Genomic DNA, 21,636 nt, shown 5'->3' on the forward strand with positions numbered 1-21,636 from the left:
CGCTTTTCCCTAGCTGCTTCAACCTGCTGCCAATCTTCAACCTGTCCCCCAGCCACCTGAGGCTCGCGTGACGCCCAAGACCGTCCCAAACTTTGGCGCACATCCTGAGGGCTCAGCGTCCCTGGTTGAGCTCCCAGTACTGCTGCCCAATATCCCGGTGGTACAGCAACCGACTAAACCTTGGAATGGCTCAGAACCTGTTAAGGGCTACATTTTATTTTTGCCAGAAACAGGGTTGTTGTACCGGATACGTTCTCCCTCCGGCGACCTGGGTGAGGCGCGGTTCTGGGCCCGGTGGGGAGATAGGAAGATGTAAGGAGAGTTGGGAGCCCGGGATCCAGACCGGTCCATGCCTAAGAGGCGGGGCCGTACACAGGGTGGGGAGCCCCGCCCCCTGTCCCGCCCCGCATTGCCCCGCCCCCGGGCTCTAGAGTTTCGGCCCTGGCTCTCGCCCAGCACTGAGTCCTGGGACCCCGGGAGAGCAGGCGGTGTGTGGTTTTGTTTCCTCTGCCCGTGCCGGGCATCACTCGCGCACTACAAAAAGTCCAAAGCTGCCCTGCAGCCAGGATATCCTCTCCTACAGGCACCCGCAGACACCCCTGCGCTGCGGCGCGCGTTCCACCTCCACGCCTTCTTTGCGGGGCGGGCCCGGCGAGAAGGAACCGGTGCCCGACTTCTGGGCACTGCGCCCGCCGCGAGGTGCAGGATGGAGAGAAAGGCGCTGCTGGCCATTGCTCTGTGGCTCTGCGTGGAGACCCGGGCTGCCTCTGTGGGTAAGGAGCCCGCTCCCTAGAGAGAAGGCGGAGAGGTTGGGTGCGGGCGGTGATATGGGGATGCTGAGAGAACCTGGAGGCCGGATCTAACTCGGAATCTGAGAGCTGGAGAATTGAAAGTGACCTGACACTGTGTTCTTTCATTTACCAGTGAGGAAACTGAGGCTCAGCAACTGGCCCAAGATTACTAGCAAGTTAATGGTCCCCTGAGCCCAGTTCCTTTTCCACGACTTTGGTACCGGAGCGTGTCTGGAGGTCCCGAACCACCCTCAGGCTCTCGGGGAGCGGGTGTGGGACTGCGCCCCGGGCCGGCAGACAGGAGGTGTGCTCCCGCAGGCGGGAACGGGCGGTGGAACGTTGTCCCGCTGCTCGCTTTTCCTCGATCGGACGCAGGGAAGGAAACCTTGCAGGGAGCCCCAGCCGGTACACAGGGATCGCACCGTACACTTAATTCTGCCTCGGTAGAAGGCGAGGGGTGACCTGGGTCTGCTTTTCCCTTTTGGCTCAAACTCACATGCACACCCACTGTATGAGGTGGGGTCCAGGGGGAGGAAAACATTCTACCCTTCTTGGTGCAAGATGCCACTTTCCTCGTAGAGAGAAGGGGAAATTGGGGCTTTGACCCGGGACTTTCACAGCTTCGCAAAGTGTCTCCAACTAACAGTCACCTAGTAAAAATCAGTTTCACATCTTTCGAAGCGCTTTGGTCCTTGCGGTAAATGCATGGTCAGAAGTTCACGTTCTGAAAACTTACTTCCAGGGGCTTAGTACCTAGATTTAGCCTCACTCGGACTCTCCTTGTCACCAAATATTTATCTCCTTCAAGATTAGGAACACATATGCTCTTGATGAAATAAATTCTCTTTTCTTCTTTATTTTCATCCTCCCTCCACCCTCTGCCCTTATCTGTTTTCTGTAGCCCCACTTTGCTGATTTCCAGGTTTGTACTCTTTCAAGGATGAGAAAGGGGAGAGGGCGGAGAAAGGGGGGGGTTCAAATAATTCAGGAAATTCCTTATATCAAAAGAAGAGAATCAGGTCGTTAAAAAAAGACACACACATAAAGTAACACATAAAGTTATTAAATTTTCTTAATTATTTGGTTCACCAGGGCCAGCTCCACTGTGGATGATCATTTGTCCCTGACAAGACCTCTCTCTTTTCCCTTTATGGGGAGAGAATGAAGGTCTGGAACATGTGGTTCTGCATCCCACAAAGAAGTGAGTTGCTTTTAAGCCTGGGGTGTTTCATAGCGCAGCAGTAGTAAACTAATCGGGTTGCCCTGAATATAATGATGAGGTTGCCCTTTTGGAGTGTGTGACTTGGTTAATTGGATTGGACTATAATTGGTGCCATCAAATTCTAGAGACAGAGGCACTGTTGTTTTTCCTTCCTGTCTTTGGAAGGGTAACAGTGCACAAATTAATTAATTTTGGTTATGGGATTTGAACATAGAAGGGCTTTTTATTGAGCAGTAGCATATGTACTTCTTATAATTATTTCTTTAGAACTTTCTGAAGAGTAGAACTCAAACTTGCCAGTGAAAATGAATGAAGCTTAACGGAACAAAGAAAAAAATTGACTGTTGGCTATATAGACAAGTTGAAAATTGCCATCATTGTTAGCCTTGTTGCATATATTTTGTTGTTGTTGTTGATGTGGCCTTAGAATAGTATGGTGCTGTTTTGACTTCCCATGCAAAATACCTTAAATTATTTTTTTAATGTAGGGAAGTGCATCTAGAATGTGAGATAATCTGTTGCAATAATTTATAAAGGTCTTCAAGAATCTCTTATTTTGGTGGTAGGGTAGGCAGAGCTTAGTCTTTACTATACCATTTTTTTTTTTACTTCTCACATGAATGTGCCCAAATAACGGGTTCTTTCTCATTTGGATCACTGTGAAAATTATATTAAGTTACTGTTTTCAACATGTTTCTCAACCTAGTGTTTTTTCAGTCAAGTTTGGTATCTGTGTTTATCCAAATGAATTGTTTTCATTTTCCTTTTCTTAGACAAAGTGGGACTCTATTATTGGAAGGTTTTTCTTTTGCTTTTAAACATTTTGCTTTATTGTTTGTATACTTTGGAGGTATTTATTTCCTTCATATCGAAAAGTGCTGTGCTAATTAAATGAACATGACCATCCAAGACCAATAGTTGTCCAAGAGTGACCCATAGACCGTGTATGATTGAGTCACCTGAAATGCTTGTTAAGTTGCAGATTTGTGGGCACATGGATTTTCTGACACATCCTAAATTCTAAGGACCATTGACTGAAACACAAGTCAATACCAATGCCAATTAGTTTCTGAGATTTGTTGACATAAGTTAATTTTCAGGTTTTAAAAGATTTTTTATTATATATTTTTACTATATTACTTACCAACAAATCTATAGTTATGTCAGCAACCTGTTGTATACATCTGGGTGAGGATGTGAGAACATGTGTGATCAGTTGCTCATTTTGCCTGCAGTTTGTTCACATTGGGATCCATAGATTCAATACATTGGGTATTTGCCCTGAATATTTGCTCATACTCTGTTTACTCATACTCTCTCATATTTGTTAATACCCAGTTTAGGCCTACAGAGTCATTTGTACTGAGTTGTTATGAGTTAATAATCATATTAAGCTTGGGTGCTTATCAAGCATTAATCTCTTTTTAAGGTGGTATTTTGAAGATCTGGATATCAGTTCAAGCTATAGCATCATGAGCAGTTTTTCTTTCTCTGATGCCTTTTCAACACTTTGTAGCTGGTTGCATTTAGTTGACAGAGAACTCAGTTTTCCTGCTCCGGAGTAACCTAACCCATGGTGAGGAATCTGTCCCATGGTATTTTTAGGTAAAATCAAATTTCTTGTGTTCCAAACTTGGTATCAGGAGGAACTCAGCTTTGATTATTAAGTTGAGATTCCCCAACTGTAATTTATTAGCACTATACTTTTTCCAGTACCACTCTCTGAGGAAAATTATATTAATAGGCATATTATACGACATTAGAAAATATTTTCTTTTATTCAGTTCCTCTCAATTTTAATGTAGTCTTTCAACCTTGGCAGTTAAGTTATCAGAGGAGGTGCACTGGAAAATTGATAAAGGAAAATGAGAAAAGGTTGTGGATACTCCTACCCCCTTCAGGGTACATATGAACTATGTAGAAATCTCTCTAAGTAGTATTCATTAATCAGCAATTTAGTTGAATGTGTGCATCCTATGTTTTATAAGAAATGTCACTGGGTTCTTTCCCAAGGGAGTGAGATCATCAGATGAAGGTTCATTTGGTTTCAATGTCCCATATCCTTTTGTAAGACCTTGAAGTTGGCAATGCAAGAAAACAGGAACTCCACCCTACCTCCATGAATTGCAGAACTGTTGTGCTGGTTTATGACCATCTGCCCATTCTTCCTGTTATTACACAGCTTGTGAACTTTTACTGGGAATGGTGAAAAGTAAATTCACAGGTTTATACAATGAATTGCTGAAAAGGTCTTTTAAAGTTATGGAGTGTGCATTGTTTATGGAAGGTGTTTCCTATTGGGTCTGACTCAGTAGCAACTATATTCATTTATTTAATTTGTTTTTAGGTTTGCCTAGTGTTTCTCTTGATCCACCTCGGCTCAGTATAGAAAAAGACATCCTTACAATTATGGCTAATACAACTCTTCAGATTACTTGCAGGTAAGGATTTATTTTACATATTTATTTCCTATGTTAAGTAACTTGTTATGAGTAAAAAATAATTTCCATATGACATAGTTATAATATATTTATAGTAATTGTTTATAAGTAGCTGAGTTTCTAAGAAATGATGTAAAAATGAAAAAAAATAAGAAAGGTCTTCTCCCAAATATTCTGTACAATTTTGCTAGCACTTATTTTTCTAGTGCCCTCTGCCAACACACACACACACACACACACACACACACACACACACACACCAATGACCAGTATAGCACCTGGCTTATAGTGTATAGTAGACACTCAATAAATATTGAATGAATACATTGAGTTGAGTACATAATCTTAAGGGATAGAGTTGAAGAAGTTTGGAGCTATATTTTAAAATACTCAGAGTGGTCGGTCATTGCACATCTGTTTAGCTCTTTTCAAGGACTTTATGTCTTGATAAAATTCTGACTATAGTAGCAATTTAATGTTCAGCCAATAATATTACTAAGTGCCTTTTCTGCACAGGTAATGACTTCATAACGTGGCTTGATATTCTGGAATGCCTCCCTTCTCACTTGCTAACAAGAAGCAATGCTGTCATTGATTTTTGCTAACTAGGGAAAGAGGCCTTTATGACAAGAAGAAGAAGCCTTTAAATTTTGCCTTTCAGTCCCAATCCCAGGGAGAAAAGTAGAAGGCCTTGGGGTTTAACGTAGCGATTATGTAGAAGCTTGTCAGGACCATTTTGTTTTTGGCAGAATGATGGGTAGAGGCAATGTTGCTGTCTGAGAAGAGTGCTGGATGTTCACCAAGAACCTTGGGAAGCTTATTGCCATTGTCTATGATCATTAAATATCAAGTGTTCAGCACAATGACACTGGTCTATTTTAGATTGCAGAGGATAAAGGATACCCTGGTCCTTTATCAAGGGTAGGTCACTGATACCCAGCCCAGGGAGAAAAGCACACTAACAGGTGCTGTTTCTATAGCTTTGCTATTTCAAGACACATTTTTCAGTAGCCTTTCCTTTTACCCTCAGCAACAAAGAATATTTAAAGTCCTCAAAGATTTCATACTCCCTTTTTAAACTCTGAATAAATATATCTTATGTTCTAAAAAAGCTATGAAGTTCCATGAATGTAGCTGCAACTTCATGAAAATTTCAGGTTCTTTGAAAGAAGGGTCAATGATGTTACCTACCCCTTGACATTGACTCCTTTCCTCCCTTGGTAGAGAAATGCTGTGATGAAAATGATCTATGTTTTAATGTGCTCCTTACAAGGTCGTGCGAGGCTCTTAGACAGTTGCAGCCCCTTCGTTCCTAACCTTGCTTCTTACTCTCCTGTTTGCTCTCTCTTACCTGCCCACTCTGGCTTCCTTGCCATTCCCCTGATACTCTAGATATGTACCCACCCAAGGCATTTACATTTGTGTTCCCTCTGCCTGGAGTTCTTTCCTTCCGATACTCACATGGCCCACTTCATCGAGCCCCCTCCCTCCAGAACTCTTCACTCTTTTCTTTGCGTTATCTGTATTTTGTCCATAGTACTTGTCACTGCTATTTAGAGAATACATTTTAATTATTTTTTTAACGTCTGCTTTATTGCAGTTTATTTACTTTTTAATTGCCTGTCTCCTCCAACTAGATTGAGATTCCATAAAGGCATTGATTTTTTTCTGATTTGCTCCAGTATCTGTATCTCCTGTCTTTAATAATGTTGGGCACATAGCACATACTTAATAAATATTTGTTGAATAAATAAATGAGTAAATTAATAAAACTCAGGAGTCTCTATAAGCGATTTCTATGGCTTTTTGTCATGTGTCGATATAACCTGTCATTGTTGGTAGAAGCCTGTGTTACTCTGAGTCTATACATTTGAGAACAGAACTTTCTGGAGTTTTTTGTTTTGCTTTTGTTTTTTTTAGAAACAGCCTCGTAGTGTGGCATTTCACATTAATACTTTCCTGGAATTAATTTTTCAGGGGACAGAGGGACTTGGACTGGGTCTGTCCCAATGATCAGAGTGGCTCTGAGAAAAGAGTGGAGGTGACAGACTGCAGTGGCAGCTTCTTCTGTAAGACACTGACAATTCCGAAAGTGATCGGAAATGATACTGGGGCCTACAAGTGCTTCTACCAGGACACTGACTTGGCCTCGGTTGTTTATGTCTACGTTCAAGGTAAGTGGTTAAAAGGAATTCATTTCCTACATTAAAATACCCATTATAAAATACAATAGATACAACAAAGGGCTCATTCTAAAGGCTCTTGGGCACCAGGAATATAAAGAATTCTTTTCTCTCAAGTCTTCCTCTGAATGTAAGACTTACTGATTTGTTCTGGAGCTGGGGCTCTGTTACATATCTTTTGCCCTTGCCCAATTAGTTTTGTTCTGATCTCTGTTTCTAAGGGAAATCTGTGTTCACAGTTGGCTATGGGGATTTATAAAAAGTCTTCTGGTGCTTGAAGGAAAACATTTAAAAAGGAAGGTTCAGCATGAATTATGGAGAGGTTTCTGTGGAAAGATAGGTTATCTGCAGTGGTAAGAGATTTTCTCAAGAATGCACAGGGAAACAGCCAAGGACTCTGGACCTTTTTTGTACATAGGAACTTTTCTCTTCCCTCTTATACTTTATAATAAACAATTCCATAATCTGGTGCAAATGAAGATGCTGCCTCAAAGGGCTTTTGAGGAGAGTGTTTCTTTCCTTTGTTTGTGTGGTCTGAGATATTGGATTAAATGCCACATCTTCCTAATGGAGACAGTTTGGGATTGCCACCAGGGAGACTAACTTAACATCCATGTAGGATAAAAATTCAATGTTATATGTATTCAGTATTTGTAATATGAATCATTCTTGCTTTTGTATTTCAAAACTCTTCTACTACCCAAATTTCCCTATGAAACCTGACTTAACTAACAAGATACCTATTATATAACTTAAAGGAATGTAAGTGTTGTATATTATTTTGCTTGGATGTACTAAATACTTTTTTTCAGTGAAGATGAGTTTTTTAGACATATTATTTGTACATGCATATACCTCTTTAAATATCAGAGGATTCGAGGTAGGTGAAGAGGGCTTCGACTTATTTCCAGAAGCATCTTTTACAGAACAATAATTTCATGAGCTTTGGAAAACACACTTGCATATTTCCACTTACATTTCAAATGCAGTATAATCAGTGTAATGGAAAAGTGGAAACTACATCGAAATAATATGTCACTCCTGAATTGTAAAATATTTGACAATTACATTTGTTCAGGGTAAGCACAATGCAAGATAGAATTCTATGCCCTCCTCTCCTCTGCAGAATTTGAAAGAGACAAGACTCAGATCTTCGAGCATTTCTGGCTCCTTTTGATCTGGCAGTCTTGGGAGCCCAGGCTTTCTCAGAAGATTGCAAGGATTTCCTGCTTTCAGCCTGTCTGGAAATAGACTACAAGATGAACCTCTCTCATAATATCTCCTTATTTCCTTCTCCCTGGAGTCAGGAAACCTGGAGACATGTGAAAATTCATTTCATGAGTTTCAGTAAATATTTTATTTTGAGAGGATGGGTGGTTGTTTGTGTTTCTTTTGTTTATTTCCTTTTCATGGGATACTGAAATAGAATTGATTTACTGAATAGCTTTACTCTTACGTCAAGGGGTTAATTCAGTTTCCAAAGGTTTCTGTAAAGCAAGCAAAAGATTCGCTCTGTAGTAAGCTATGTAACATTTCCTAGCATATAGATAAAAGATAGTAGTATTAAGAAGTAGCCAGCTCTAGCACTGTTTACTTGTATACTGCCCATCTTTCGTATACCATCAAATTCTGCTTCCTGTCTAAGGGGGTAGCTCTTCAAGATTTTGGTCATGAAACTTAACAATGGGAAAGAAAACACTTAAGTATTCCCTATGGACAGCCTTTTTAATGGCTCCTCTACTCCCCACCTTACTTTCCTAGTTTTCTGACCCCACTCCTTCCTGCAATGGATGGAGCCAGGAAGGGGGTCCTGGCTTTACAAGATAATGGCTGTGGCATGTGGTGGGCTGGACTGGTTGCCTTTCTGTTCCTTCCAGCTAGAAAGGAAATCAAACTTCTGCTATTGCAAAGAATTCATTACTTTGTCCCCTTTGGTTTAATTAACTCTTCTTTCACTTGGATCAGCCATCTTGAAGAGCTCTGAAAATGCTAAGTCAGGTGTGTTGGGCGTAGCAACTTGAACCATTATATCTCTGAGGTTTGAAGTAGGTCTTCACACCACATAAACTCTATCCCTGGGGAATGGAAGAGTATCCCAGGAGCATATTAACACTGTATGAACAATGTTTGAATGATATTAAAATCTCTTTTGTTTTCTTCTCACTCTTTCCCATGGTAGTTTTTCAAGTTTTTGTCATTGAAGATATTAATGACTGCTGAATCTTAAGCTAAGTGCAATAACTATTAAACATTATTTTGTAAAAAATCTCATGTGCAGTCTTCACAATCTTAAAATACCCACATGAAAGATTTCAAAATTGTTAGTTATTTCTTGTTTATTCTAAAGGTCTTTTGGGATTCATTAATTTATTTTCATGGCATTCACATTATTTGCCTAAAGAAAGACAGCATGAATTATTTTAACATCAATAAAACTCAGTAGGTAAAGTGTAAATATTTGACTTTAAATTTATATATGAATAATATAATGCATATAAAAATGTATGTGTATAGGAAAAATGAAGAAGTATGCTCCTCTGTTGTCAAAAATTATAATGATTGATCTGTTTAAATGTGTAACCTATAAAATATACTGCACTTTTTGATGACCCTTATGAAAGGAGTCAATCCCATTCTGGGAGTTTTCTTTCAGATCTTTCACACACACACACACACACACACACACACACACACCCTTACTGCAGGACACCCTTGGAGCCAGGTATCTACCAGCAGATTGACATATGGATTCCTTTGCCTAGCGTGAAATGTCGTCCTTAGTCCTTCACTTCTCGGGTCAGAGTCTATGAACCTGAAAGATAACCACCTTTTCTAGGAAAGGCCATTAACTAAATGAAATGAAATTTTCTTTTAGATTACAGATCTCCATTTATTGCTTCAGTTAGTGACCAACATGGAGTTGTGTACATCATGGAGAACAAAAACAAAACTGTGGTGATTCCGTGCCGTGGGTCCATTTCAAACCTCAATGTATCACTTTGTGCAGTAAGTTACATCTTCAGTCAACTCTTACCTTTTCATAATTTAAGCTAATATTAAGATGGTTACCTTGTTTATAATATAACATCAAGAATGAGATTTAGGAATGGTCAGAATGGCAATAAGTAAAACTAATTTGTATTCTTAAAAATGTCCATTTTTTTTAGTGATCATTTCACATTGTTTCACTTCTGGATAGCATTTGATTAAATACCTGATGTTTCTTTTTCTACCCAGAGATATCCAGAAAAGAGGTTTGTTCCCGATGGTAACAGAATTTTCTGGGACAGCCAGAAAGGCTTTACTATTCCCAGCTACATGATCAGCTATGCCGGCATGGTCTTCTGTGAAGCAAAAATTAATGATGAAAGTTACCAGTCTATTATGTACATAGTTGTGGTTGTAGGTAAGAGGACAGTTCCTTTCTAATTTGTTATTATCACACAAAAAAGGTTGGTCTCCTATATTAAGATCCTGAAGATTAAAGTATAGGGTGAAGGACAAAGGATTTGAAAAATATGTGAGCTCAAGACTTGGTGTTGAGCAACTCATTATATCTACGTATTAATAATAATAATAATAATAAAGTCAGATGAACCTATGTGCCCTCAAGGTTTTCTCTTCTCTTGCCAAGACTAAGGATGAAAAAGAATACTATTTTATAGAAAATTTAATGTTCAGAGTATTGCTTGGCATTGATTATTTTAATTATACCTATTTTATGGAAAGTTCAGCAGTTTACTAAAGCTGGCTCTATTGGCTATTGACTACTCAAATTTTACTACTTTTCTATCCACTAGGCTACAACATCTTTGAGATCCCTGCAGGTCTGCTTTGTGAATCTCTATAGGCCATTTTTCTGGGAGTTCCCAAGTACCAGTGAAACCCTCAGGGAAAAAAGATGTGACACTTTAAAGTTGCATCATTTTTGGAAAACCTTGTGCCAAGTCATAGATTAGTTTTCCTTCTCACTTTTGGTTTTTTCAACTTACTCCAGGGTCCAAGATTTATGATGTAGTTCTGAGCCCCCCTCACAGTATTGAGCTGTCCGTTGGAGAGAAGCTTGTTTTAAATTGCACAGCAAGGACTGAACTAAATGTGGGGATTGACTTCAACTGGGACTACCCTTCTTTGAAGGTAACACTAACAATTTAAAACCAGATCTCTAAATACTTTGATAATCAGCTGCAATAGTTTTCTTGAGAGAGATAGGGACCCCTCTAGCCAGATAAAATATAAGTGCCCTAACACACACACACACACACACACACACGCATGCATTTTAAGAAAACTGCAGAATAGACAGCATTAATGGAAAAGAAGATGCAGTGTCAAGAACTCTGTCCCACTCTGCTACAATCAGGTTGTGAAGATTTGTTTCTCTGGGTGATTACATCTTCCCAGTTTGCATTATTTCTCTGTTCTGCAAAGTCCTTGATCTATTTTCTCTTTAAGGGAATTTCTCTTTAAAAGTGGCATGAGACACAATTCTTCTTAAACAATGGTCCAATTTGCCTGTGTTTCTGCAATTCATACCCATCTCATTACCACTGTCTGAGGTTTAAAAAATCCTAATTCTCTTGATTCTATTTATTGCTCCTGAAACCAAATATATTTGTTGTCTACATATGTTAGAAGTTATGAAGTCTCTATAATTAGCATTGAATAGTGTTCACCAAGGGCCAAGATTTGATACTCTGGGTATCTAGAAGCTACTGGGTAATGTGGTGCTGGACTTTGAAAGTTCAGTAAACTGTTTTTCAGCATCAGCATACGAAACTTGTAAACCGGGATCTCAAAACTCCATCTGGGAGTGACATGAAAAAGTTTTTGAGCACCTTGACTATAGATGGCATAACCCGGAGTGACCAAGGGTGGTACACCTGTGAGGCTTCCAGTGGGCTAATGACCAAGAGGAACAGCACGTTTGTCATGGTCCACGGTAAGTTATGATCTCCTTTGGGATTAGACTGTGCTTTGGAAAGTGTGGTGATCTAAATAAATTCAAGTCAGCTAGTGATTCCTATTTTGTTCATTCAGAAGGTATTTTTGAATTTCTGTTAATCAGGCTATATAACATAGAGGTCAAGAGCATAGCTTGGGTTCAAGTCCCAACTGTAATGATGAGATGAGCCAATGTATCACTCACCCCTTACTAAATAGGACTTGTAGCTATTGTTGCTGCTGTTATTGCTATAATGAGCAGAGTGTTATTATCTAAGGTAGTTTTTAAATTTTCATTTTATTGCAAGGCTGAGGACCCTCCATGAGTAAGTATGGGCTTTGCAGTTGGAAAAACCTGGATCGAATTACTTTCTGTGGGGCTTTAAGCAAATAACTTAATTACTCCTTTATTCTCTTTCACTCATATAAATGTCTCAGTTTAGATGATAATTTATGTGGCGCCCAATTTATGAGCCTTGGTAAGGATTTTAGGTTTTATAATGTAGGAATGCATAGAAGGGTTTTAAGCAGAGACAGAGACATGCTCCAGATTATGTTTTTATAGGATTACTGTTTTGTTTTGTTTTTTAATATGGTATACTTTAGGGAGTCAAAGGTGGAAGCAGGGAGACCAGTTCGGAGGCTAACTGCAATAATCCAGATGACAGACGGTGGGAGGCTTGAACGGAAGTGGTAGAGGTAGAAGTGATGAGAAGTGATTTGATTTTGAATATAATTTTGAAGTTAGAGCCACTAGAATCTGCCTTTTAATTCATTGGCAGTGGAGTGTAAGAGAAAAATAATGGAAGATGACCTTTGGATTTTTATCATTAGTAACTGAGTGAATGGTGATTTTACTTACTGAGATATGGAAGATTGAGAGAAGGGTAAGATTAGGGGAAGCAGGATTGGGTGTGTTTGTTTGGAGATGGCCATTAAACATCCCAAGGGAGATATGCAATATATAAATGTGGAACCCCGAAAAGTGGTGGCCGGAGACATAAACTTAGGATCATGTAAATGGCACCTTCTGCCTCAGACTAGAGGATAGTGTAGGTAAAGAGAAGTGGTCTGGGCACTGAGTCCTGGGGCACAGGGTGAGGGTATGTATAGAGTGCCATGAAAGCAGAGGAGAAGCACCCAAGTGTCTCAGGGGGACTTAGAGAAAGCTTCACAGAGGAAAAATTGCTTGAATTGAGACTTGAGCAGTTGGTAGCCTTGGGGAGTGCACCTGGGGAGAGAGAAAGCAAACCCAAAGCCCAGTAGTGTGGGAGAAGCTGGAAGGTGACCTATAGCAAAGTAGTTGGGTAATCTCCGAGGTGAGACCCCCAAGGCCTTTGAATCTTCACTTGAAATGAAATAATAAACCAAACGACCACTTACAATAAGTTGACACATATGAGAATAACTATTTTTATTTTCTTTCAGAAAAACCTTTTGTTGCTTTTGGTAGTGGCATGGACTCTTTGGTGGAAGCCACCGTGGGAGGCCATGTCCGAATCCCTGTGAAGTGCCTTGGTTATCCTCCTCCAGAAATAAAATGGTAACTCTTGGAAATAAATGCAAAGCATTGTTCTACATGAAAGCAAATCTTTCGATTGTATAATTCCTGGGTTTTTGTCCCCACAGGTATAAAAATGGAAGACCCATTGAGTCCAATCACACAGTTAAAGTGGGGCATGTACTGACTATTATGGAAGTGAGTGAAAAGGATACAGGGAATTACACTGTCATTCTTACCAATCCCATTTCAAAGGAGAAACAGAGCCATGTGGTATCTCTGATTGTGAATGGTGAGTCCGCAAGTTTTCCTCCTCTGCCCAACATTTATTATAAAAAGTATGACTATGTTTTCCTAAACAGCCAGGCCAGCATTCTTTTGTGGCCTGCTACTTCACTCACATCATGAGTGCGCTCCTGTGTATAAAAATGGTCCAGAGCAGCAGAATTGAAACGAGGTGTAGGAGAGTGTGCTCTAGACATGTTTGCTTAAAGGCCATGCACATGAACTGTTTGGTCGTCAAATGCAAGGTTAAAATAGAAGGAACCCTTGGTGACTAAATGCTGAGAATGCCTGTGGGGACAGCTGACAAGCCTAAGCTGCACCACTTTTTGTGCCTGTCTCATAGAATCATGCCCCTGGCATTGCAAATGTGTAAGACTCTTCTTGAATTTTGTGGATGCTTCTGGTTTGATTTTGTAGTTGATGTATTAGGAGTAGTATCACTAGAAGTCAGGTCTCCTGTTTCTAAGTCTAGATGGTTTTAGAAAAACCAAATAGGGGCAAAATTACCTGCTTAGAAAAATGTGGGCTTTCATTGCTGAAAACTTCTACTTTCCATTCAAAAATTGTTTTTCCCATCTCCAGTCCCACCCCAGATTGGTGAGAAATCTTTGATCTCTCCTGTGGACTCCTACAAGTATGGCACCACCCAAACCTTGACGTGCACAGTGTACGCAGTTCCTCCCCCGAGTTACATCCTCTGGTATTGGCAGCTGGAGGAAGAGTGCACCTACAACCCCACGTAAGTAGGGCCACACCCTTTTTTTGGTTGCCGTCTTGTATTTCTTATAGCCAGGCTCTGCTATGACTCCACTCTTAAACTGAGAAGACTGTCTCTAATAAGAGAGTTATCCCTCAGGTGGGGCTCTTAATCCCCTTCCGTCTTGCTCTGTCCTACGTTTTAGATGTCTTTCCTTGGGGTATCCTGCTCTGAGGTTAGCTAGCTCTCTCGTCATAGGTTAGCCCCGATGTACACCTCTCTAAATGCTCACTTTGCTAATTGCCAGTCTTCGGGTTTTCTCCTTATACCAATTAACTGGCGAAGGCCTCATCTCTCCTTATCTGTGAGAAGGTTCACCTCAAGGAAGTGCTGCTGGATTCAAGGGAGCAATAGACCTAGCCACAGCCGGGCCTCAGAAGCTCAGGCCCAGCTTATCAGGTCCTAACACAAATACAGACATCCTCAGGGGAAAAAAAACCAACAACAAGCCACCTACACCACCCTAAGCAGTTCACTTCCTGTTGTTGTTTTTGAGATGGCCACTACTAGATCCCTCCTCCAATGCTGACCATTTCCTACAGAGAGGCCACAGCCCCACAGAGATTACTTTAAGAAGCCCAATGGTTTCGTAGCTTCCTTGCCTTCCTCTGAACTAAATTAACTTGAATTGTCTTGTCGATCCAATTTATGAATGGAGATTTGTTGCCAGAATATTTGCTTCCCTCCTGTATCCTGAATGAATCTACCTAGAACTTTTTCCCTCATTGCTGAGGCCTATTTTTAGTTGGCACCAAGTCTTATAACAGGGTAGGATTCGGTGAAAGTTATTCCTTTTTAAAAAATGATTTTATTTTCATTTATTTTTAAGAGAGAGGGGAAGGGAGGGAGAAAAATAAGGAGGAAAACATCAATGTGTTAGAGAAACAGCAATGTACAAGAGAAATGTCAGTTGGTTGCCTCTCACATGCCCCCAGTGGGGGACCTGGCCTTCTAAGAACATAATAACCAAAGTCTGACTCCTTTCCTTACTATAAATGTGAATTAAAGAAAAATTTAATCATCATATGATCTGTTATCTCTTTCTTATAGGCAAGCCATCTTAATGACCAACCCATATACCTGTAAGGAATGGAGAAATGTGGAGGACTTCGGGGGGGGAAATAAAATTGAAGTCAACAAAAATCAATTTGCCCTAATTGAAGGAAAAAACAAAGTGAGTTTGAAGTTTTTTAATATGAAAATCTGTCTCTCTTTTTCTCTCTTTTATGGAAGGATGGGAGGATGGCATGGAAGCAGGGTATAATTATACAAGAGGAATATTGGAGATTGATTAACCAAATAAATTGGATGATAAAATATTAACATATTAGTCGGTTTGAAAATACCATTGACTTTTAGATGCACCATTAACTTATTACTAGCTTAGAGTAAGATAAAACACAAATGTCATTAAATCTATACATCTGTTGTAAGGTGATTCTGATTTTACAAGTATGAACATGAGAAAATATGTTATATTAAAACAGATGGTTTCTAAAGCCCATTTTATGTAACATGTGAGGTAAACCCACATAATTACACTTCCATGAATTGGATAGTGGTCAGTGTAGTGTGTGAATGCAGCAGGCAGGCCACAGCAGTTGTGGGGATGGCTGAATTTTAGTCTGAATGCATGTGCATAAACACAGCCTCCATTGTTCATGGCCTGGGATTTGTTTTTTTCACAGACTGTGAGTACGCTTGTTATCCAGGCAGCAAATGTGTCAGCTTTGTACAAATGTGAAGCAGTCAACAAAGCTGGGAGAGGAGAGAGGGTTATCTCCTTTCACGTGACCAGTAAGTACTGCTCTCCAAAGGGTGGGCTGAATCTCTCACCAAGTGGGTGCTAAGCTCTCTGATACTCTGTAGCCCTTGCTATTCCTGTGAGTGGCAGGGTGTTTAGAAAGAGGACTTGGGCTGATAATTGATGCTTTTGTTTATAAATTGAAACTCCTCAAGTAGCTCCTCAGCTCATGTGCCGTAGGTACATCCAACTTCACTAGAGAAATAATGGTTTCACACAGGCTTTTAAATCACAAATCCCAGATCATACTTATGTCTCCATCATCAGAGTCTAGCACAATGCTCAGTTTATCGGGGTTCAGTCAATATTGGAGGGCTTGCCGCTGACCAGTTTACAAGATTGGGTTTCCTGGAGACAATTAAAATGACATGGGAGCAATGCCCTCCAAATGCTGTTGATTTTGTCTGTTCATTATAGTTGTGTGGATAAGCTTTAACTGATAGTTGATAACTATTTGTAAAAATTTATAAAAATTTATTTTCATTTTCAAATAATATATTGTGGTACAATGATAGTTTGGGGGACCTGAGTTGTCCAGTTCAGTTGTCTTCTTGTATTACTTTGTCTGGGATTGCTAGAACTTCACTTCTCTTTGTGCTTTATAGCAGTCTGCAGGCAACAGGAACACAATAGTGGGCTGCCCAAGTTGAACGACTATCTTTTAACCATGAGTTTTACCTTTCAGAGGGTCTTGAAATCACTCTGCAACCCAGCACCCAGCCAACTGAGCAGGAGAGCGTGTCTCTGTGGTGCAGCGCAGACAGAACTACATTTGAGAACCTCACATGGTACAAACTTGGCCCACAGGCTCTGCCCGCACGTGTTTGCAAGAACTTGGATGCTCTTTGGAAAATGAATGCCACCATGTTCTCTAATAGCACAAATGACATTTTGATCATGGAGCTCCAAAATGCATCCTTGCAGGATCAAGGAGACTACGTCTGCCTTGCTCAGGACAGGAAGACCAAGAAAAGGCATTGTGTGGTCAGGCAGCTCACAATCCTAGGTAGGGAGGCAACTCTGGATCATCCGAAGGCCATTGGAATGCCTGAAATGTGTTTTTAGGGGGCAAGTAAAGATTACTGCCCTCCAGGAGCTTATAAAGTCAATGGTGCACACTTATCTTATGCACTGAGAGTCCTGGAGGCAGAAAGAAGCTAAAAATGGAGAAGTCATGCATTAAAAGGAGAAAATAGCTTGGTTCTTTCCAACCCTGATGGTGGAATAACTCACTAGTATCTGCAAGGGATTACCTTGATATGATAATTTTAGGGTGTAGATAACTTTGTGAATTCCCCGTGAAGCCTGTCTATACCTCATCTAACCTAGGGCCTTGCACAAAGTCCATGCAGCCATGGCTCTGTCTCTAGGGAGAGCAGGCGAATTTTCTCTTATCCTTAGGGTCTCTTCCAAGTTTCTAAGATGCATGTGTCCTGTTTTCTTTTTTCTTTTTTTTTTGGAAGGCAAACTTCCTAGGTAAACCTATCTATACCAAAGTTTTAGAGGAATAATATCTTCAGAGGCCTTGGCATATTTTGAGAAGTATCTTTAGACAGATCATAGGATGGGTTTTGCTAATGTTAAGACTCAGGTGTCAAAAGAAGAAAAATTTTTAGGTGAAATCTCTGGGTCTGTTAAAACCACCACATATCATGTTTTATGTTCATCTTGGTGGCTGGACTGGTTTTAAACTGCTGGAAGAATTCAGAAAGAGATGGGAAGGAGGCACCTGGCCTTGCCATGCCCAGGAAGTATGTGCTCACAATGAGCTGGTATGCTTCCCTAAGGTCTCCCAAGTTGTTTCCCAAAAATTATTTGTAGAAATTGACTAGCATCCAGAACATTTGCTTAAACACCAATGTAGTTTACTGTCAAGATAATCTCATTTTGCCAAATGTTAAAATAGATGATTTCAGCAAGATTCTTTTTGATGTCCAATTGGTTTGGACAAGATATTTTCATAGCACTTTGTTGATTTATAGAATAAGGGTAAACTAAGTTTTGCTGTTTGTGTAAGCAAATACCCATCAGCTTACTTTTCTTTAGATCTTTGACTTTCCTTAGAGTATTGTTTTGTTTGTGGTTTAGTGGAAATAACATTGGTCTAAACTTTTATATTCACCAGATTCTATTAGTTCACCTGTTTTCTTAACTGTAAAGACTTGGGCAAGTTGTTTAACCCCATGAATTGTAGTTATTTCATTTGTAAAATAAAGCTAATACTCCTGTCCTATCAATCAAAGGACCAATAACGAACAACAGAAGTAGTATAAATGAGTTTTGTAAAAAGTACCAAATAAATATAAGGCATTCTTTGTTGAATTACACTGAAGTTTTGCACTTTCTAAGTGAAACATGGCAGAACTCTAGGGTGTCACCAGGTAGAATTTTCATGGGAGGGAAGCCATGTCTATTTAGAGAAAAAATCCATAAATGTGACAACCTTTATTTTGTGATGTGATTACCAGCTTGAATCATTAATATGAATGTTCAGAGAGAGGCAGTGACCTGTTTGAACTGTCCTGACCTATTGATTTTATTTCAGTTTACTCAGTGACCCATGGTACTGTTATCAGCCTCTAAGTGTTTTCAGCTTAGTAAATCAACAGTGTACTATTTACTAAGTTTAAATGGTTTAATAATTTACTGATACTCAAGCCATTTTAAAAGTTACATCTAAATATTGTCTTTCCTTTCTGTGTGCATAGAACGCATGGCACCCATGATGATGGCAAACCTAGAGAATCAGACAGCAAGTATTGGGGAAACCATCGAAGTTTCGTGCACAGCATTTGGGAATCCCTCTCCACACATTTCCTGGTTTAAAGATAATGAGACACTCGTGGAAGACTCAGGTGACTAGAACATGTCTATCTTGCTCTGGTGGCAGAATTTTCCTGGAGTTGTTGCCTAAACTCCATATTATTTTTTGACTTGTTTGAAAGAGAAAAAAAATAACTGTCTAAAGGTCCATGGTCTTTTCACAGACATGGAATGAGAGAATTCAGAATCTTGTTGAATTCTCATGGAAGCTGGGGTTGATGAGACAGAAGTTGATTCTATAAGACTCTTTGGAGTTAGTAACCCAAGATAAAGGGTGACATTTATAGTTTAAAATTTTTTTTCTGCAAAACTCCACCAGGCCACATCATCAATAAAAGTCATCATTTTCCTCCTCTCTTAGGCATTGTACTGAAAGATGGGAACCGGAACCTAACTATCCGCAGGGTGAGGAAGGAGGATGAAGGCCTCTACACCTGCCAGGCATGCAGTGTTCTCGGATGTGCAAAAGTGGAGGCATTTTTCATAGTAGAAGGTCAGTGGGACTTGATAGGCACATCAGGTGCTTTTTAAACACTAGCTTGTGTCTTACAGACACTCACACACTTCGCATGGGAAGATTATAGTTGATTTTTAAAATATTCCTTGTATTTTGTAAATTTTCTATTAGAAATATATATTATTTTAACCAGAGAACCTAGTTACTGTTATTTTAATTTTGTTTGCATCACATTTCTATCCCTGCAGTTCTCATTGTGGAAAAATTCTTAGCCAAGCAGGCTGAATTTCTGCCTTTCCCTGATTCTTTCTTTATTTCAATGGCTCAGTGAACTTGTTATGTAGAATTATACCTCTATCTTTATTTGGAAAGTCATTAAGATTGCTGCCTAGTCATGAAAATCAATGCTATCTAGAGAGTCACAATGTTTTCATGGTACTAAATATAATTAAGATTCATTTGTGAACAATAGACCATTGCTTCTCTGAAATGAAAAACTGGAAGTTCTTATCTAAACGTGAAAGGATACTTGTATGTGTATGCAGGAATGATGTGAAATCTGGCATTTTCTCAGGTGGGAAAGGTAATCTGTGACAGGATATTTTATCTTCATGAGTGTATTCCTGTGTCTTTTTTTGGTTAATAACCCATCAGGGGACAATGACAGTGCATTATGCGGGTGAAGGAGTGGTATGCAAAGGAAAGAAAGAAGGGTGGTGACAGATGGAAGAACTGACGGAGTTCTATGAATTCATCCTAACTTTTCTCTCAAAGTGTAAAGTGTAGTCCCTTTAATCTGTCAAATCTCTGTGGCCAAGTATTACATCTTGATACTTTGACTTGTTTTCAAATCTGGGTAGGCTTATTACCATTTCATAAACTGCACTTGCAAATAAAGATTCCAAGTACATGAAATAAAGATTTCAAGTGACATGGTGGTTTTGTCACTTCCACAGTGCTTCAAAATTAGGGCAAACCCTAAGAGAAATGTCCTTTTTTCTTCCTTGCTCTGCCTCACCTTCATTAACTGCTCCTGGTTACCAATAGTCAATTAGGTAACTTTGGCACAGGGATTAGGTTTACTTCTCACCTGAAGAAAATACTAAGAAAGGAAAAGGTAAATGTTTACTTTTTCTGCTGGGTTCCCAAATGTTATTATGAGAATACTAATACACAAACTTACATAGACATTTGAATCTCTGGACTTTTTACCGCATATAAATTTACTTTTCAATCTCTATGTATAAATAGAGAATTACTTCAGCACGGCCACCAGAGAAACAAAATCTGCTTTCAAGCATCTTTGGTGCTTGTCTGTCAACTGTTAACTCTTATTTTGCTTACAAATTAATTACTTGTCTTTCTGCCTTCTTGAGGTTGCCCTGGGCCGCTCACAGCTGGTGGCTGGTTTGATTCACAGTGCCCTCAGCCACTGGGCACCCTAAGTGATAACTGCTTCCTTATCACCTCTTTGCTAATCACTGTTAGTAGAAAGCACTCTCTGGCCTTAATTTCACCCACTCAGCAGTCCTCTGGAACCCTGAGCTTCTGCAGCTTTTTCCCTTCTCTTTCCTTTCCTGAGAGATTTTTCTTTTTTCTTTTTCAATTACAGTTGACATACAATTTTGTATTAGTTTCAGGTGTACAACACAGTGATTAGACATTGATGTAACTTAGGAAGTGATCACCTCATTAAGTCTAGTCCCTGTCTGACACCACACATAGTTATTACAACTACAACGTTATTGACTATATTCCCTTTGCTGTACTTACAGCCTGTGACTGTTTTTATAGCTGACAATTTTTACATCTTAATCCGTTCACACCCTTTCATCTATTTTTGCCAAAACCCTTCCCATCTGGGAAACATCAAAATGTTCTTTATGAGTTTGTTTCTATTTTGTTTGTTCATTGTTAGTCTTTCTCAGACACTATACAGATCAAAATATAGATTATCAGACTGAAACTGGACATTTATTTTCCCTGGTTAGAAATACTTTTCTTCTCTATAGAACATGACCTGTGTTCTTTCCATCAAAATTTTCATCAAACATTTTCTATGGTTGCCTTTGAAGACATTAACATTTCTAGCCTTAATTACTTTAGAATTTTATTGTTGGAAGTTTTCATGATCAAAGTTTTGCAAACTTTAAATTACCCATTATGATTATTATAGACTCCATCCAAGTTAGAGGTATGTGACTTTTTATCTAAGATTTTTTCATGTTGGTAAGCTTGAACTTTGTCATCTTATATCAGAAGGTATGAGTTTCCAGATGTTGATGTTCATTCACTTGTGTCTTTCCAGGTGCCCAGGAAAAGACAAACTTGGAAGTCATTATTCTAGTAGGCACTGCAGTGATTGCCATGTTCTTCTGGCTACTTCTTGTCATTGTTCTACGGACTGTGAAGCGGGTAACATAATAAT

General features: G+C 39.6%; 1 protein-coding gene across 1 annotated transcript in view; it reads left to right on the top strand.

The window, feature by feature from the left end:
• The first annotated feature begins 472 nt into the window (after window positions 1-472).
• Window positions 473-21,636, top strand: part of KDR (kinase insert domain receptor) — a 41,925-nt gene continuing 20,761 nt past the window's right edge. The window contains exons 1-16 of the mRNA XM_090266859.1: window positions 473-773; window positions 4,361-4,454; window positions 6,432-6,628; window positions 9,513-9,643; window positions 9,875-10,043; window positions 10,635-10,774; window positions 11,402-11,579; window positions 13,010-13,124; window positions 13,211-13,374; window positions 13,950-14,106; window positions 15,175-15,298; window positions 15,813-15,921; window positions 16,614-16,934; window positions 18,637-18,783; window positions 19,113-19,244; window positions 21,517-21,623. Coding sequence (XP_090122985.1) covers window positions 707-773; window positions 4,361-4,454; window positions 6,432-6,628; window positions 9,513-9,643; window positions 9,875-10,043; window positions 10,635-10,774; window positions 11,402-11,579; window positions 13,010-13,124; window positions 13,211-13,374; window positions 13,950-14,106; window positions 15,175-15,298; window positions 15,813-15,921; window positions 16,614-16,934; window positions 18,637-18,783; window positions 19,113-19,244; window positions 21,517-21,623 — 2,352 coding nt within the window. The 5' untranslated portion in view covers window positions 473-706. The remainder of the gene's footprint in view (window positions 774-4,360; window positions 4,455-6,431; window positions 6,629-9,512; window positions 9,644-9,874; window positions 10,044-10,634; window positions 10,775-11,401; window positions 11,580-13,009; window positions 13,125-13,210; window positions 13,375-13,949; window positions 14,107-15,174; window positions 15,299-15,812; window positions 15,922-16,613; window positions 16,935-18,636; window positions 18,784-19,112; window positions 19,245-21,516; window positions 21,624-21,636) is intronic.

The sequence above is a fragment of the Furipterus horrens genome, unplaced genomic scaffold (assembly GCF_987537825.1).
Source record: "Furipterus horrens unplaced genomic scaffold, mFurHor1.1.pri manual_scaffold_2, whole genome shotgun sequence".
NCBI classification, from domain to species: Eukaryota; Metazoa; Chordata; class Mammalia; order Chiroptera; family Furipteridae; genus Furipterus; species Furipterus horrens.